This window comes from Bombina bombina, chromosome 2, assembly GCF_027579735.1.
Source record: "Bombina bombina isolate aBomBom1 chromosome 2, aBomBom1.pri, whole genome shotgun sequence".
Lineage (NCBI taxonomy): Eukaryota > Metazoa > Chordata > Amphibia > Anura > Bombinatoridae > Bombina > Bombina bombina.
In genome coordinates this window covers 1235600324-1235618476 of record NC_069500.1, presented here as the reverse complement: position 1 = coordinate 1235618476, position 18153 = coordinate 1235600324, and the positions used below count along the sequence as shown (strand labels likewise).

Here is an 18153-nt window from a genome sequence, read left to right as displayed (position 1 = left end):
TTCTTTTGGGTGGGGCATCGGGGGATTGTACTCAGTCCTCATTGTCCTGTTCCTATTTGTTGGCAGGGGTCCAGAGCGGATTCTGCTAAGGATTACTCTGGGTAATGTTTTCCTTGTCTTCTATTTTGAGAGATTGTCCTCTTGGACTTGTTTGCCTTGATGACGGTATCTCTTCCTTCGGGTTGAGGTTGTTTGGGCCTTTTTGTCCCCTTTCCTGGGGTTGGCCTTCTGGTCATCTGTTTCAGGACGTTAGGGCCTTTTGGCTTTTTCTACTTCTGGCATCTCCTCTGCTCCCATATTTTGGAGATTTGCAGATTAGGTGGTCTCCTTTCTTCCTGTATTCACACCTACTTAGACGTTTACCTTTTGGGTTTTCACCCGCCAGGGGTTAGGATGTTCGTTCATACATTATTCCTCGAGCTGTAGGGGCTTCCTGGAAGAGGATCCTGTGAGGATCTTGGAACTATTGTTCTCTTCTCAATCCCTCTAAGGGTTGAGCTCTGTTCTTTTGTACGTTTCCTTAGTCTTTGGACTTAGTGGGTGCTGTCCCTAGAGCCTCTAGGGTCAACCGGAGTAACTGTGTGGCCTTTCATCATTGCCTAGCACCTTTTTAAGTTGGGAGTTGTATCCCGCTGCGGGTGTCTTAAGCACTGTGTGTCTGGGACACTTATGTGAGAGTTCAGTGTCCAAGTTTTTTTGGATATGACTGTGATTGCATCGCCTGTGGTGCAAAGCCTGCTCCGGATGGGGTAATCCGGTGGTTCCCTCAGGGGTTTTTAATTGTGGAAAGTCGGCTCCGGGTGTCCGGGTTCTTTTGTCTTGGTCATTGTCTTGACTGGACATTTTGAGGTTCTGTATCCAGTTCCCTTAGGACTGGTTCGGGACGGCCCAGTTTCCCGGTTCCAGGACATCTTCTGTCTATTTTTCTCTTTTATTGGAGAATTAGACTTTTCTACTGGGCTGGCTGGATGGTTCTTCTTTCAGTACTTGACCTTTTGAGTCTGTATATAGCCTTACGCTCCATGCCTTTGTGCGGGTGAGCTGTTCTGGTTTCCCGCCCTTTGGGGTGGATTTGGCATTCCATAGTATCCGCCTGGTGCTGGGAGGTACTTTTTCTTCCTCTGTTCAGTGGGGTTGTCCCCCCTGCCTTACGTGCAGGTTGTCAGAGTGAAGGGTTGGTTCTTGTGACATGCCATTACAGTAGTTTCAGTAGAGGGTGTCCTTAGTCTTCGGGAAGGGGGCTGCGACTGGGTTCTGGAACCCAAGCTCTTTCGGGGGACTGGTTCTCCTACCTTTTCCTTCCTGAGGGTCTTCATGATCGAGGAATTTTATTTCCTTTGTCTTTCTGACATTATCAGTCGCTTTGGTGCTGGGTTCGTTGCCCGTAGCGAGGGTCAGGGATCTGTCTGATCTGTTGATCTTTGGCTGCGTCAGAGTTTGATATTGTGAGCCTTCCTTAGGAGGGAGGTTTTGCTGTGGATCCCCTCTCGGCAGGTAGTTTTTCCTCAACTGTTTTTCTGGGTTCTATTCTTTTCTTTCCTTCCTTTCTTGGGAAGGAGTTGTTCTGCACTACTTTGGAGTTCTTCTTCTCTGAAGACAGTCCTGTGCAGTTTAATAGCTAGGGTTGGCGACTCGGGTTCTAGGTCCTCTTTTCGCAGCAGAATGCCTATGGCTTTGGAAGAGCATATTTAGATATTCTGATGCTGTTTTTTTTTTTTTTTTCAGCGGCTCCCGGGGACGGTTGTCTTTCGGTTGCTCTTTCCTGGGTGCAAGTTAGCGCTCTGCGTAGGGGAGGGGTTCTTCCTTCTCCCTTTCAGTTCTTAGGGCATAACCTTGATCCCTTAGTTTCTATGCAGATAGGGATTTAATCCTCCCTTTGCTCTGCTGGGTTGGTAGGGTTTTTTTCATTGGTTTTGCCCTGTTTCATCCTGGTTTACTTTCTTGGAGTTACTTTTGGAGTTTCTTTTTGCCCTAGTCCTTTTGTGTTCTGAGGGTCCTTTCAGACTCTCTTATCTGAGTCCTTTTTCTTCCCTTCTGGGGGAATGTGGATGTTCCCTTTCCTTCGGGTCGGGGGTAAGTTTATTTTGTCCAAGTGCCTGCGGGACTTTGTCTCCTCAGAGGCTTTTTGGTTTGGTCGAGTCTAATAACCTGAGCGGTCTCTAGCAAGGGCCTTGCTGGTTCTAACTGTTGGGCAGTTACTTGGGCCTTTTCCTTTCGGCTTCGCGGGTTTGGTTTTTGTTTTCAGGCTATGGTGCCCTCAGAATTGGCCGTCTTTTGTACCTGCCCGTTTTGCATTCAGTGTCCTCTATAGCTTGGGTATTGTTTTCCCAAAAGTAATGAATGCAGCTGTGGACTCTCCCCGTTTATGAAGAAAAACTTAAATTATGCTTACCTGATAATTTTCTTTTCTTCAGACGGGGAGAGTTCACAGCTTCCCGTCCGCGTTTTTTTTTTTGTATGGGGCTGCTGTAATTTTTGGTTTTTCTAGCACCTTTTTCACCCTGATATTTGTCCTAATGTTCCTTGTTCCCTCGGCAGAATGACTGGGGGATGAGGGAAGTGGGGGAGGTATTTAAGCCTTTGGCTGGGGTATCTTTGCCTCCTCCTGGTGGCCAGGTACTGAATTCCCAAAAGTAATGAAGGCAGCTGTGGACTCTCCCCGTCTGAAGAAAAGAAAATTATCAGGTAAGCATAATGTAAGTTTTCTGCATAAATGTGTAATAGATGATCCATTTATATAGCCCATCTGGGGGTGTTTTTATAAAAAAAAAATTATAGTTTTGCTTATTTTTAAATAACATTGTGCTGATTTTCAGACTCCTAACCAAGCCCCAAAGTTTTAGATATACAGACTTCATATTGATTCTGTTTGTATAATGGGTCTATTCATATGCAGTTCCAGAGGTCCAGCACCTGGGATCCAAGGTGCACAAACTAGGGGGCACTGCACAATACCCCCAGTCAATATAACATATAATATTATTGAGCCAAATTCAAAAAATCAGCAACGTTTCGGACACAAGTCCTTAATGATGCATGATTAAGGACTTGTGTCCGAAACGTTGCTGATTTTTTGAATTTGGCTCAATAAAGCACTTCATTTGATAACTTGGTGGTGCGACTACTATCCTTTGTTCTATTCATATGCAGGGGAGGGTCTACTCTCAGACCCTTTCAGTGGGTGTTCCAGATTATCCTCATCAACAGCGCTAAATTGGGAGCTTCTAGTTAAGTTTTTAAAATGTTTTATACTGGATTTTTAGATTAGTATCTGTGCATATTATTCTTTATAATAGTGTCTATTGCATGCAGTTATATGAAAATTTGTGTATGCATACTGATTGTTAACATTCATTTATTCATGTATTTATTTTTTGCCATTCAATAAATAATATATTTTTTTTTTTTATAGTTTTATGTTTGTCAAATTGATCTTATGTCTAGGTAAATGCATAAACAATAATCCTGTTTCTGATGTATAATTTGCAAACAATAGTAATTGTTAACTTTGTTATTTTACACAATAGGTAATGATTCTTATTACGGGTGCGCATAAAGCTTTTGCTTTGTACAAAGCAATAGAGGAAGGCGTAAACCATATGTGGACTGTATCAGCTTTTCAGCAGCACCCTCGTACAATTTTTGTCTGTGATGAAGATGCTACTTTAGAACTACGAGTTAAAACTGTTAAATATTTTAAAGGTGAGCTAAAGATTGTAAATTATCAATGACATTACTCTTGGTTGAATAAGATTGAGGTCTTACTCCCTATATAAAAAACATTTTTTTTATTCTTTTTAATGTTCAAGGATTAATCACAATTGCAGGATATTACAAATATTTGATACTGTATATTATATGTTTAATTTTCCATTCTACTTTGTTTAGGTGTGCTTGCATTTGTCATGGAAGTTGTATTGCTTTAAATCCTAGCAATGTACTGCTATCCCTATAATATTATTTACATTTTTAATATTGTGAATGGTTGTAATAGATTTTGAGGCCCTGATATAAACTGTTACCATATATGCAAATTAAAGGGACACTGAACCCAAATTTTTTCTTTCGTGATTCAGATAGAGCATGAAATTTTAAGCAACTTTCTAATTTACTCCTATTATCAAGTTTTCTTCATTCTCTTGATATCTTTATTTGATATGCAAGGAAGTAAGTTTAGATGCCGGACCATTTTTGGTGAACAACCTGGGTTGTTCTTGCTGATTGGTGGATAAATTCATCCACCAATAAAAAAAGTGCTGTCCAGAGTTCTGAACTAATAAAAAAGCTTAGATGTCTTCTTTTTCAAATAAAGATAGCAAGAGAACGAAGAAAAATTGATAATAGGAGTAAATTATAAACTTGCTTAAAATTTCATGCTCTATCTGAATCACGAAAGAAAAAAATTGGGTTCAGTGTCCCTTTAACTGAGAACCTGAGAATTTTCATCAAACCCTATTATGGTCTGTAAATTAAAGGATAGATAACACCTTTATTACCTATTCCCCAGTTTTGCATAACAATACTGTTATATTAATACACTTTTTTACCTTTGTGATTACCTTGTAACTAAACCACTGTAGACTTTCCACTTCTCTCAGTTCTTTTGACAGACTTGCAATGTAGCCAATCAGTGCTGACTCATAAATAACTCCACTGGAGTGAGTACAATGTTATCTGTATGACACTTATGAACCTTTGCTATCTAGCTGTGAAAAACTGTCAACTACTGCTCTATTAGTACGCAAGATGCACATAATGTTTAAAGAATACCAAGAAACGTAAATTTAGTAATACAAATAAATCAGAAAGGTTTTTGGTTTTTTTAATTGTATGTTGTGCCCGAATCGTGACTTTAAATTATACTTCCATGTCCTTTTAATAAACAAAAAATGTTAGTGCCCACAAAAGAACCACCATGTAATATTTAAAGGGATATTGTACTCAACATTTTCCACTGACCTATAAGAAAGTTAAGTAGTTATATACATATGTTACAAATAATTTTGGGGGGTGAAATAGGTTATGTAAAAGATTTTTTTTTTTTTTTAATATGAAACAAACAGAAAGTACATCATTTTGTAAAATGTGACTCTAGTGCTCATTGGCTGATATGGACAGCTCACCCAGAAAAAGTTGTCTTTTTTTTTCTAAAGAAAGATCTGGTTTTGGGGAAAAAATAAATTTGAAAACATTCTGTTTTAGATGATATAGAGAAAATGTTTTAAGTATCATGTCCTTTTAAGTAGAACATTTAATTTAGAAAATCGCTAGGATACTATATTTTTTATCTGTGGCCCTTATTCCATCATGTTAATAGTCATGTGTAAAGTGCTCCGATAGCTTTACACTGCTACTTCAGTCCATTTGAAACCATTGAGATAACCTATTTATTGCAAATTTTTCAAATGTATTTGTGGCATTCCAACACCACCATGAGGACAATTTGATATCTGAGTTCCAATTCGTCAGAAAATATTTTTAGATTTTCATACAATATTGGCCTTTTTAAATTCTAAAGCCTTAGCTAATTGGTCACCAAGTGCTGTTTTCATTAAAAAAAAATGATTTGTTAAATGTTTTTGCCAACCCCACTTTCACATGTTAAGAAACATAATTATTTGAAAGTTAAACATTTTGCTCAGATCACATTCTCAATAAATTATAATCAGAATTATTTTGATGAACAATGTTAATTTATGATTGCACATTTAAACATATGAATGATAAAATTACTTAAAATTATATGAAATTATTAATTGCAAACTTGCAATTAAAATATATTGTTAGTCATCATCATCAATTAATTACCATCTTTTACATTTAAATTTGGTCTTATATCTTTCACTCTTGTGTAAAGGCCTACAAAATTATAATTTTATTTTTAATATACCAATGATCCTTGGGCAAATTTCATTCAAAAGCCTATATATATTCGTACATACATACAATATTTCCATATGGGAATTCTAATGAATTGGAATGGGATCCAACATTCAATAATTATTATAAAGTTAAATGTAGCAACAACTGTTTTAATGTTTCATAGCAAAACTAAACAATAAAGAATGTTTGTTTTTAATTTGTTTAGAACTATTTTACTTGGCTTATAGCACAACATACGTAGTGTGTTTACTGTTTATGGTAGTGTATTCCATTCTGCACCAGACAATGACATACACCATTTTCTTGGCTCAGCGTAGCAGCTCTTCACCAGTGAGAACTTGTATATTGGGATTCACAGAATTAGAAAGAGATACAATTTTATTACCACCTCAAAGACTGACTCTACTTATGCTTTTTAGCCTTTTCTGTCTTACTGACCAGGATGGATGCTGTTGGTACCCCAGCATTCATACCTCAGCAAAAGTGTATTTTATTTATTTATTTTTTGAGAAGTGGAGTGATTGCTTTATTTATTTTTAATAATTTGTTTTATTAAGTTTTCAAAATGTAAAATACAAAGTAAAATAAAATAAAACAAATAGCAACTTAAGATAAATATATCATACAACAGTAAAAAAGAAAATTGTTCAAATTATTATAATATGATATGGTAGAAGTATGTCATAATTTAAAGAGATATCAATATATATATAAATATGAAGAATGCTCTCCTGCAAGCAATATATTAATGTAATTCAAAAAGTCTGTACAAGTGATTATTTTATTAGTCTTGCTCTCATAAGACCATGTCATTACTAGTGGATATACAGCCTCTTATGATTGGAGTTGTTAAAACTGCCTTCATGAGAGGATATGAACTCCCTTCATATACCCCTCTCCTTCCTTTTTTAGTTTGAGATAGAATAACATTTATGCGGAAGCAGTTCTCCAACTAAAGCCTGATTTGCACAGAGGAAGAAAAGAAGGCTTGACCCCTCAAAACATAGCACACTTGTCAGGGGCCATAAATGTGGCCTTGCAATTAGTCACAATATAAAGCCACACGATTTACTTAAGAAAAAATCTAATTTATGCTTATCTGATAAATTCATTTCTTTCATGGTGGTGAGATTCCACAATCCATTACTCCTTGGGACTTACACTCCTGACCACTAGGAGGAGGCAAAGATCCAAAAACTCCCACCTTGCTGGAAACTAGTCTAACATATAGCCAAGCTAGAGAAGAATAAGGTAGGAATAGAAAATAAGAGCAATACAAAAAGGAGCATGGAAAAAAGGAGGTGAATACTCAAATTGCCACCAGAAAAAAAATTACAGTAAAAAAATAATTGAGCCAAGGCGTGTGGACTTACCACGCTGAATGAAATTAATTTATCAGGTAAGTATAACTTAGATTTTCATAAAGGTAATGAGAGTCCAAGATCCATTACTCCTGGGAACTAATACCCAAGCTGTGGAGTCCACGAGTAATTTGGACCTGATTTAAATTATTCCAAATAGATTGGATGATTTATTTATTTTAAATGCAGAAAAAAACATAGATACAATAATATTTTCCAGAAACAGCTGCCTGAAGGACTTATCTACCAAAAGCTGCTTCAGAAAAAGTAAAAACATCAAAATGGTAGAAATTAGAAAACATATGTAACGTAAATCAAAAAAATTGAAGTAGCAACTGATTTGGTAAAAAAGGGCAGAATTCTGTTTCGAAGGTGACTGACCTGCCTCCAAGTAAGCTATATGAATCAAAAGCTTTAACCAAGAGGCTGATAAAAAGGCAATAGCCTTTTGACCCATTCTGGAAAATTGTCTACAATCCTTAGTAACCTGCAAATAAAACATCAAAGCTCTGCCCACATCTTAATTGGAGAAGCTTTTCCTTAGAGTTCTTTGGATTAGGACAAAAAGAAATAACAAGAATCTCACAATGTGTGTTAACAGAAGAAATCACCTTTAGGCAAAAAAATAAAACCTGATCCTGAAGAAAAATAAGTTAAGAAAGCTCATAACAAGAAATTCTTCTAGCAGAAAGTTCTGAATATAGCCAAAAGAAACAAAACCTTCGAGGACAAAAGCTGGATATCTAAAAGGATATACAAAAGGAATAGCATCTGAGGCTGTTAATCATCAGACCTAAAACTTACATACAAAGAGCTACAGAAGAAGGAAGAAGAAGGAACTAACTGAAGATGTACACAAGCTGAACGTCATCCTTCTCTGATCTGTCAAAGGAAGAGTCATGGAGACTACGACAATTATTACACCCAGAAAAACAATCCTGGATTGAGGGGACAGAGAGCTTCTTGCAAAGTTTACTTTCCAACCACGCTCTTGTAGAGGCAACAAAAGGCTGATGGAAGGTGATACTGCTAAATGTAAAGATGTTACCCGTACCAAAATATTGTCCAGGTAAGGAACCACCAAAAACCCAGAGCTCTTATGGATAAGAGAAGGCCCCAGGACCTTCAAAAAAAAATCTGGGAGTGGCAGCCAGAGCAAACTGAGTATGATGATCCCTGAGAATAGAGATATGAAAGTAAATATATTTTATATCCCCCAAGGCAGAACATGCAGTGATCTGAGATGTCATCACAGAAATGCAGCATGTCTGCAGAAAGAACAGGACATATGTAGGAATTGTTAGCGATTTAACTTTTCAGTGCTGCTCCACATTAGGCTGTTCTCTTCAAACAGAGCTGTTCTCTGGCTGCACTGTGTAACTTTTCCTTATCACAGTTCATCCAGAGTAAAGTGCTGTTTTAAGTGAACAGTGAAATATGCAGTAGCGCTGCAAAGCAGTGGTGCATTGATTGACTGGCTCTCAGAGATTGATTCAAGCCCATCCTCTAGCCTATAACTATCTGCAAAGCTGTTTTTTCCGAATGTAAGACATTTGTATGAGCAATGCACCTTTTTTATTACTACTTCTATGTTAGACTATGTCTGCAGCTAATTTGCAATGCAATTTTCAACTACTGCACTATATTATACAACTTTAAATATTGCTTTATTCTCCATTTAACTAACACATTGCAATTAAACTGGTGCGTTAGTGCAACTGCCTAATTTAAAATTAATTTTGATTTAAAAATGACCTGCAGAAAAATTTTCACTAAAAAAAATTCATGGCAGAAAGTGAAAAAAAGTTCTGCCTCTGGGTTTATATCTATAGAGGATATAAACTGTCCTTGTTGAACAAGCAGAAGAATAGTCTGAAAAGTTTCCATCTTGAAAAAAGGAGCCCTGAGAAACTTATTTAAAGTATTCAAAACCAGAACAAGTCTTTAAGTTCCTTCTTTCTTGGGAACAATAAAGAGGTGTGAATAAAAGCTGGAATGTCCTAGCCATTTAACTGTCGTGAAGGCATAGCCACTTCGTAAATGATGTCGTGGGCTGGAGGCCGTGCCTAGCATCGCGTGATTTCAATTTTTACTTATTTGTTTATAGTTCGGATGTAGACAAATAAGTCCTGGCAGGAAAGGGTTAATTTGGAATATTTATTTTGTGGGTGTTTTTGTTATTTTAACCTAGAGGTAGTCAGCATCTCAGCTAAGATGGATGTTCTTTATTAATGATGCATTACGATACAAAAAACTGTAATTACTGCATTTTAAACTTTTATTAACATTAACCTATTAAGGGCTAGGGAAAAGGGGTTTATCACAGCTCTTTGCACATCAGAAGTAGCGCACATATTAGAGTTTAAAAGGTAAAGCGTTCCCTCAAGCACAATTGAATTTTACAAGCGTCGCAAAAGCGTAACTTCAGCTCTGGTTAACTGTTGTGCTCAACTAAAAAGTTGCACAAAACACATCAAAATTATACATAAAAGTACAGTTATAATAACATTAATATAACTTTTTATTGCAATTTTTTTTTTTTTAAATTTAAGGGCTCAAAATTATGAGGTCTCATTTGTTAGGTAAAAAAAGGCATACAAATGACTAAATATGTATATGTTTGTGTGTGTGTATATATGTGTGTGTAACTTAGAAATTTTACTTTTTCCTATCTTTAAAGGGACACTAAACCTAATTTTTTTTCTTTTGTGATTCAGACAGCGCATGCAATTTTAAGCAACTTTCTAATTTACTCCTATTATCAAATTTTCTTCATTTTCTTGGTATCTTTATTTGAAATGCAAGAATGTAAGTTTAAATGCCGGCCAATTTTTGGTGAATAACCTGGGTTATGCTTGCTGATTGGTGGATAAATTCATCTACCAATAAAAAAGTGCTGAACCAAAAAAGAAGCTTAGATGCCTTCTTTTTCAAATAAAGATAGCAAGTGAACGAAGAAAAATTGATAATAGGAGTAAATTAGAAAGTTGCTTAAAATTGCATGCTCTATCTGAATCACGAAAGAAAAAATTTGGGTTCAGTGTCCCTTTAACATTGGGTGGATTGGAGCCCTTTTCAGTCAAGTAACTAAAAACATGAAAAATCATATTTATGCAACATTCATATTTAATAAAGTGTTTTACTATGTTTACTGTAAATATTTCACATTCTAATGTTCTTCACATAAAGGAATATGTTCTAAGTATTTTAAATAGATATTCCTATATGTGTATATATGTACTTATATGTATGTATGAATAGATCATATTCTGCTATGTAAAGAACATTGGAATGTAAAATATTTATATTTCATGTCTTGTTAGCACACTTGAGAAAATACGATCCGGTTTGCGCAACTTGTTGGGTGTTTAGGATTTTCCCCACTTTTCGTGCTCTATTGAAGTCTATGGGAGACAACATCGCAATATTCCAGGTTTGCCATTTTGCGTGTGTCGGGTAAGCGCTTGTGTGAAAACTTTAATTTCAACTTGCTACCTGGCATGAACAAACAGCTTACTTCTAGCGGAGTTAACGCGTGAGTGATAAATAGCGATCTAATCGTAATCTAGACCTAAGCAGGGTGGATCTGATTTAAATCACACTGATTTAAATCAACAGGTTTAAAATGTGGATCAAAAAGGACTATCGGAGGATACAGGTGTTGGTTCCTCAAATTCTTAAAATTTAAAGGTGCAGTCTTCACCCCTTGAGCAAATGGGTTTTTTTTGTGCTTTACTAATTATAATTACATTGTTCAGGCAGTCTTGGACCTCAGTGAATACATTATTTAGTTCTCAGTGTATGTCTGTTTTTAGTGGTCTACCCTTCAGTTGATATTGGTCTAGGCGTATTACTGAAAAGTTTCTATGGTTACCCAATAAAGTATTTGTTGTAGGCATATGACTGTAGCAGCACTTTTCTCCCTTACAGAATACAGATCATGTACTAGATTGTCCTTTTAAAGGGACATGAAACCAAAACGTTTAATTTACGATTTAGGTAGAGCATACAGTTTTTAAAAAGTTTCCAATTTACTTATATTATGACATTTACATTATTCTCATGGTATTTTTGGTTAGAGATACCTAGGTAGGTAGTGTGTCTGGAGCATAATAGCGCAGCAGTATGTGAAAACAATACTGCTGTCTACTGTTGTGGGAAATGTTAAAAGCATTCTTTCAAAACTGCTGCCGTATAGTGTCTCAGACATGAGCACACTCCTGAGCCTACCTACTTCTTTTAAAAAATAAATTGTTCACACTATCTGAATCATGAAAGAAACAACTAAGATTTAATGTCCATTTAAGCTTGGGACATAAGACAGAGCAGTAGAAAGGAGATGGCTACTCTGGTTAGTTTTATCCAAATATACAAGCTCTATATTACTGGTGAAGGCTTCTTTGGGACGAGCCAAGAATAGGCAATTACCACATTTAAAGGGACATTGTACTCTTAAATTGTCTCCCCTTTAATGTGTTCCCAATGGTCCATTGTACCTGCTAGCTACAGTGTATTTAATTGTTTGCAAACAGCTACCCATTTACACTAAAAAAAATGAGTAACAAACATTTTCTCTGTAGAAAAGCTATGTAAATAGGAGACAATAGCACTGATTAAAGTGATGGTAAACTTTACATGTTTTAAAATCGGGTCCGGAATCTAAGAGATATTTTACAGTTTAATTGATTGCTTCTAATAAAGATGCACGGTAACTTACTTTTTAATCTAGCCGTGCCATTCTAATACCTCCTGCTCCGGCCGCCCACTTCAAAAGGAATTTTTATCTGCGAGCTAACGGTTTGAACTGTTTTCCAATCGGCTCTCGCCATACAACACAGAACTTGAGCGCCAATGGGGCAACAGTTTAATTTTTGAAATAGGCATCGTTATTAGAAGTGACCAATTAAAGTCCCTGTAAAATATCACTCAGATTCCAGAACTGATTTTAAAACATGTAAAGTTTACCATCACTTTAATCTCCGAGTGGGGGGTAGGAGAGAGAGATTTTGTATGTGAAATAGCCGTTTGTGTTTATTCAACAGATCTGCTTAACTTGGAGGTTCAGCCTATTGTTGTTGGCATGTCCTAGGTGATGGTTTTAATAAAAAACAGCTATTTCATATACAGAAATATATATGAAGGAACAATTTCCCTTACATTTAGTACTCTGCATGAAGTATATTTAGTATTTGGAACACATTAAGGGGAAACACATTTTTATAATATAGTGTCCCTTTAAGAAACAATTTCTAACTTTATTTCTTATTTGTCTGTTTTAAAGGGACACTGAACCCAATTTTTTTCTTTTGTGATTCAGAAAGTGCATGCAATTTTAAGCAACTTTCTAATTTACTCCTATTATCAAATTGTCTTCATTCTCTTGGTATCTTTATTTGAAAAGCAAAAATGTAAGTTTAGCTGCTGGCCCATTTTTGGTTAAGAACCTGGGTTGTTCTTGCCGATTGGTGGATAAATTCACCCACCAATAAACAAGTGCTGTCCAGCGTCTGAACTAAATTTTGGCTGGCTCCTTGGCTTAGACGCCTTCTTTTTCAAATAAAAGGATAGCAAGAGAACGAAGAAAAAATTGACAATAGCAGTAAATTAAAAGTTGCTTAAAATTGCATGTTCTATATGCATAACGAAATAAAAAAAATTGGGTTCAGTGTCCTTTTAAGGGGTTGGATTTATAGGAGATGGTGTTTTAGTTTTTATATTTCAAGAGCATTTCTTGATCTTTGTATTTCTAACAGAACAACAGAAACATTGTTTTGCATAGTTTTTAACTCTCACAGATCATATTTTTTCCACAATTGAATTGATGCATTTCTATATATTAACCAAATTGTTTTTTATTAATGAATATTAAAAATGAAATTATTTAAGATGTTATCAGTTAACTTATAATGCGGTGTTCTAATCACCTGTCCTGTTAATTCATGGACTGGAATTGAGTTGACATTCTTCTCAAGAGAATGGCTAGTTCATGCTTTGCCATGCATACAAATTGTGCATGACAGCTGAAAAAGCAAATAAAGAACTGTTATTTCTGTTTTCTCCCAAGGTTTAATGCATGTACATAACAAACTTGTGGAACCACTGCACAGCATGAAAAAAAACTGACGTGAAGTTGATGCTAGAGAGCATTGGGAAAGAGCAGTCAGTGGCTTAATGGCTATGCAATGTTACCGTGAACCGCTGAACCTGGCAAAATTGTAAATGTACTGTATTATTAAGGTCCAATGTCCAAAATATACATTTCAACATTCCACATTTGTTAATTTAGGTAAAGCTTATTTGTGTTGGTTTTTTTTTCTGTTCAGATCATAATGTATTATTTACTCAGTTTTTTATTAGAGCTTAATAATACATGATATAGTAAGAAACCAACAAAGTTCTTTTCATCTTAGAAGTACCTTTGCCTAACATTTAATAGTGGGATTCTGATTATTACACTCCTTTTCAACTAACAATGTTAGCTTCTGATATTATTACACTCCTTTTCAACTAACAATGTTAGCTTCTAAAATTATTACACTCCTTTTTCAACTAACAATGTTACAATATTATTGTTTTTATAATATCTGAAAATATAATCGGATAAATGTTTACTGCAAGAGCTGTTGCCTTATACTTTAGGTTTATCAGTGAATTACACTATACTAAATTACGTTGAACTTTAAGTTCTTTAATAATGATCCTACTTAAAGGATTTGTTCACTTTACTAACAGTGACTATAATATATTTTATACATTTTCAGTCTTTTTACAGCTCTTTTCATTTCTGCTAATGCTACTTCAATGTTTGTAGTTTTGCATTAGCTTGATATATTTTTATTTAGGTTTTTATGAAAAATTGCAAAAATATGTAGGTCACATACTACTCTATATTTACTTATATATTGCACTCAAGTATTAATTGAACATGTCCTGCTTTGCAATAAACTGATCAGCTGAGAAAAAAAAGAATGTGTTTACTTGTTTGCTTTTTTTTTTTGCTTTTGTAAGAATCCACAGAAATGATAATACGTGTTTCAAAAGAAGAGTGATTAGGTCATGAGTGTTCATAGGTATTGGGTTAGGTTAAGTTTAATTAAAGTGATGTAAACTTTAAAAAATTAAAGCCTAGGATCAAAAATAATCTTAAAAACAGGGGCACTTTAATTAATTAAACTTTACAATGATGCTTGTTTTTTAAAATACTTACCTTTGCGTTATGGTAAACATAACACTGATCGTCCGCCGCAGTTCCTGCTTTCTTTAGTATATCGATGACAATCCGGCTTCCTCCAATCGTTGTGTGCCTCACGAGCTGAACTCCAAAGGGGGCATACAACGTTTGGAGGAAGCCGGATTCGTTATTGATCTTCTAAAGAAAGCAGGAGCTGTGGGCAGAGGTTCGGCGTTATGTTTACCATAACACAGAGGTAAGTATTTTAAAAATTAGGCGTCCTTGTAAAGTTTAATGAATTAAAGTGCCCCTGTTTTTAGATCATTTTTTTTAATTAAGTACCAGTCCTCTGGTATTTGTATCTTTACAATAACAGAGGAATGATAGCAGGTTAAGTTAAAAAGCAATTACTAATTGACAGTAATATATTTATCGATTTTCATATTTAGTTTGATAATAGGAATAAACATTTCCATGGAAAGATCATATTATAAAATCTAAATGCTCAAAAAAGGGTTTGAGATCCAAATAACATCAACAAGCCAGGTTTGCTTACCTAAGGAAACTTCCAAATACATCAAATGGCCATGCACCCTTTACTACAGCTGAAAGGGAAATAATGGACAAAACTGAAATTGATGCATTTTTGCAGTATACTTTCATTGGCAAAATGCTTTTAGTTAAAGTTTGTGACATATGCACATATGGTATGTGTTTCCTGTGTAACTGTATTCAAACACCATACTTTCTCCAGGAGAAGTTGCATATTGTATCAGAGAAGACTTAGGCCGCATCATAGGCCTCATCATAGTTCATTCAGATAAGGTTCCTGTCCTTTAAACCTGGCATCGCAACAATTGCTTGAGAGCAGGGCTTGTCAATCATCCCAGTTGGATCTGGACTGGATGATTTAAAGGGACATAAAACCCCACATTTTTCTTTCATGATTCTTTCATGATGACAGTACAGTTTTAAACAACTTTCTAATTTACTTCTATTATCTAATCTGTTTCATTCTCATGGTATCATTTGTTAAAGGAGCAGCAATGCACTAATTGTTTCTAACTGAACACGAGTAAGCCAATCGCAATCGATATATATATATGCAGCCACCGATCAACAGCTAGAACTTAGGTTATCTGCTTCTACTAAACTTGCCTAGATAAACCATTCAGCAAAGGATAACAAGAGAAGGAAGCAAATTAAATAATAGAAGTAAATTGGAAAGTTGTTTAAAATTGTATTCTCTGAATCATTAAAGAAAAATTTGGGGTTTCATGTCCCTTTAACATCGCTGACTCTCTGTGCAATCTTGGTGTTGGTTGAAAAGGTAGTGCACCAGTTACTCACAGCATATGTATGTATTCAGCTGAAACAGTGATATGGTTTACTAAAAGCATCAATGGAAGTATAATGCAAAAATTTATTGTATTCAAAACTGAAATGCACTCATACACATTTCAATTTTGACCATTACTTCTCTTTAATATGAGTAAAATGCTGTAAAGCAGTATACATTCAAAACGGTAAAAAATATATAATATATTAATATATAGAGAGAGATGTTAAAAGGGACAGTCAACTCAAAAATATTTTTGTTTGAAAGGATAGATAATCCCTTTATTACCCATTTCTCCAACATTGGTGTGTCCGGTCCACGGCGTCATCCTTACTTGTGGGATATTCTCTTCCCCAACAGGAAATGGCAAAGAGTCCCAGCAAAGCTGGTCACATGATCCCTCCTAGGCTCCGCCCACCCCAGTCATTCTCTTTGCCGTTGCACAGGCAACATCTCCACGGAGATGGTTAAGAGTTTTTTTGGTGTTTAAATGTAGTTTTTATTCTTCTATCAAGTGTTTGTTATTTTAAAATAGACAAATGGAATCCACAGCACCAATTAGGTAAAAGAAAATACCTTTATTTTCACATTACATGCGACGTTTCGGCCTTCACAGCCTTAATCATGCATACAAAACACTTCAGCCTCTGTCCACAGTATATAGGCTGATCAATTAAAACATTAATTACAAACAGATTTGACAAAATGTTTCACACAGAGCAATTACTCCCTCTAGTGTTAGTCATATTTTACTACATCCTATAAAATTTAACTCTCAAGTTACCAAAAATACAATTACTAGAGGAGTTTCCACTGAATGTACAAGTGTCATTAAAAACAAGAAAATATATAGGAACAAGTCTTACTGCAATCTTATATTTCTATAGTAATATATCTAAAGTATATTACTGACACCTTTTACCAATCTTACTGATAAACTTTACCTATGTGTTTAAGTGAACAAGTGACTTTACCTATGTGTTTAACTAAACCAAAACTAACTAAAAAAAAATAATTTTTTTTGAAGAAAATGTTTTTTGTTTTGAATTTTTACTGTTACATTTAGAGAAAGACAGAGAAATCTATTTCTCTATTTAACCCTTTAGGGTACATACAATCTAATTTATGGATCCAGTAAGTTTCTTTTTGTTTAAGGATCCTCTCCCTGTCACCCCCTCCTCTTAATGTACCTACATGGTCAATAATCTGCCACCTAATTTGACTTATGTTGTGGCCTGCCTGGATAAAATGATTAGAAACAGGAGCTTCTTTATTACCACATCTCAAGTTGGACTTATGCTGATTAATTCTTTCCCTGCCTTTTCTAGTCGATTCTCCAATGTAAATAAGAGAACACGGGCATTTAATAAGATAGATTACGTAGGATGTCTCACATGTATAATAACCATTAATTTTATATTTATGCCCTGTTCTTGGATGGGATGTTATTTTAAAATAGTGCTGGTATGTACTATTTACTCTGAAACAGAAAAGGATGAAGATTTCTGTTTGTAAGAGGAAGATGATTTTAGCAGACAGTAACTAAAATCGATTGCTGTTTCCACACAGGACTGTTGAGATGAAGTAACTTCAGTTGGGGGAAACAGTTAGCAGACCTTTCTGCTTAAGGTATGACTAGCCATATTTCTAACAAGACCATGTAATGCTGGAAGGCTGTCATTTCCCCTCATGGGGACCGGTAAGCCATTTTCTTAGTCAAATATAAAAGAATAAAGGGCTTAAAAAAGGGCTTAAAAACTGGTAGACATTTTTATGGGCTAAAACGATTGCTTTATTGGGGCATATTATGCAGATTGTAGCTTATAATTGACATTATAATCTTGGGGAACGTTTAAAAAACGGCAGGCACTGTGTTGGACACCTTTTTTAGTCTGGGGGCCTTTCTAGTTATAGACTCAGCCTCATTTTCGCGCCATTACTGCGCAGTTGTTTTTGGAGAGCAAGGCATGCAGATGCATGTGTGAGGATCTAAGAATCACTAAAAAAGCTTCTAGAAGGCGTCATTTGGTATCGTATTCCCCTCTGGGCTTGGTTGGGTCTCAGCAAAGCATATAGCTGGGACTGTATGGGGGTTACATTTAAAAACGGCTCCGGTTCCGTTAATTTAAGGGTTAAAGCTCTGAAATTTGGTGTGCAATATTTTTAATGCTTTAAGACACTGTGGTGAAATTTTGGTGAATTTTGAACAATTCCTTCATACTTTTTCACATATTCAGTAATAAAGTGTTTTCAGTTTGAAATTTAAAGTGACAGTAACGGTTTTATTTTAAAACGTTTTTTGTGCTTTGTTGACAAGTTTAAGCCTGTTTAACATGTCTGTACCATCAGATAAACTATGTTCTATATGTATGAAAGTCAATGTGTCTCCCCATTTAAAT

General features: G+C 35.4%; 1 protein-coding gene across 7 annotated transcripts in view; it reads left to right on the top strand.

The window, feature by feature from the left end:
- The window catches only part of GNPDA2 (glucosamine-6-phosphate deaminase 2), a 41814-nt gene extending 27601 nt beyond the window's left edge, over positions 1-14213 (top strand). For all 7 annotated transcript variants that reach the window (XM_053704003.1, XM_053704001.1, XM_053704000.1 and 4 more), the window contains 2 exons: positions 3528-3702; positions 13309-14213. In XM_053704003.1, coding sequence (XP_053559978.1) covers positions 3528-3702; positions 13309-13367 — 234 coding nt within the window. In that variant the 3' untranslated portion in view covers positions 13368-14213. The remainder of the gene's footprint in view (positions 1-3527; positions 3703-13308) is intronic.
- Positions 14214-18153: the final 3940 nt, after the last annotated feature.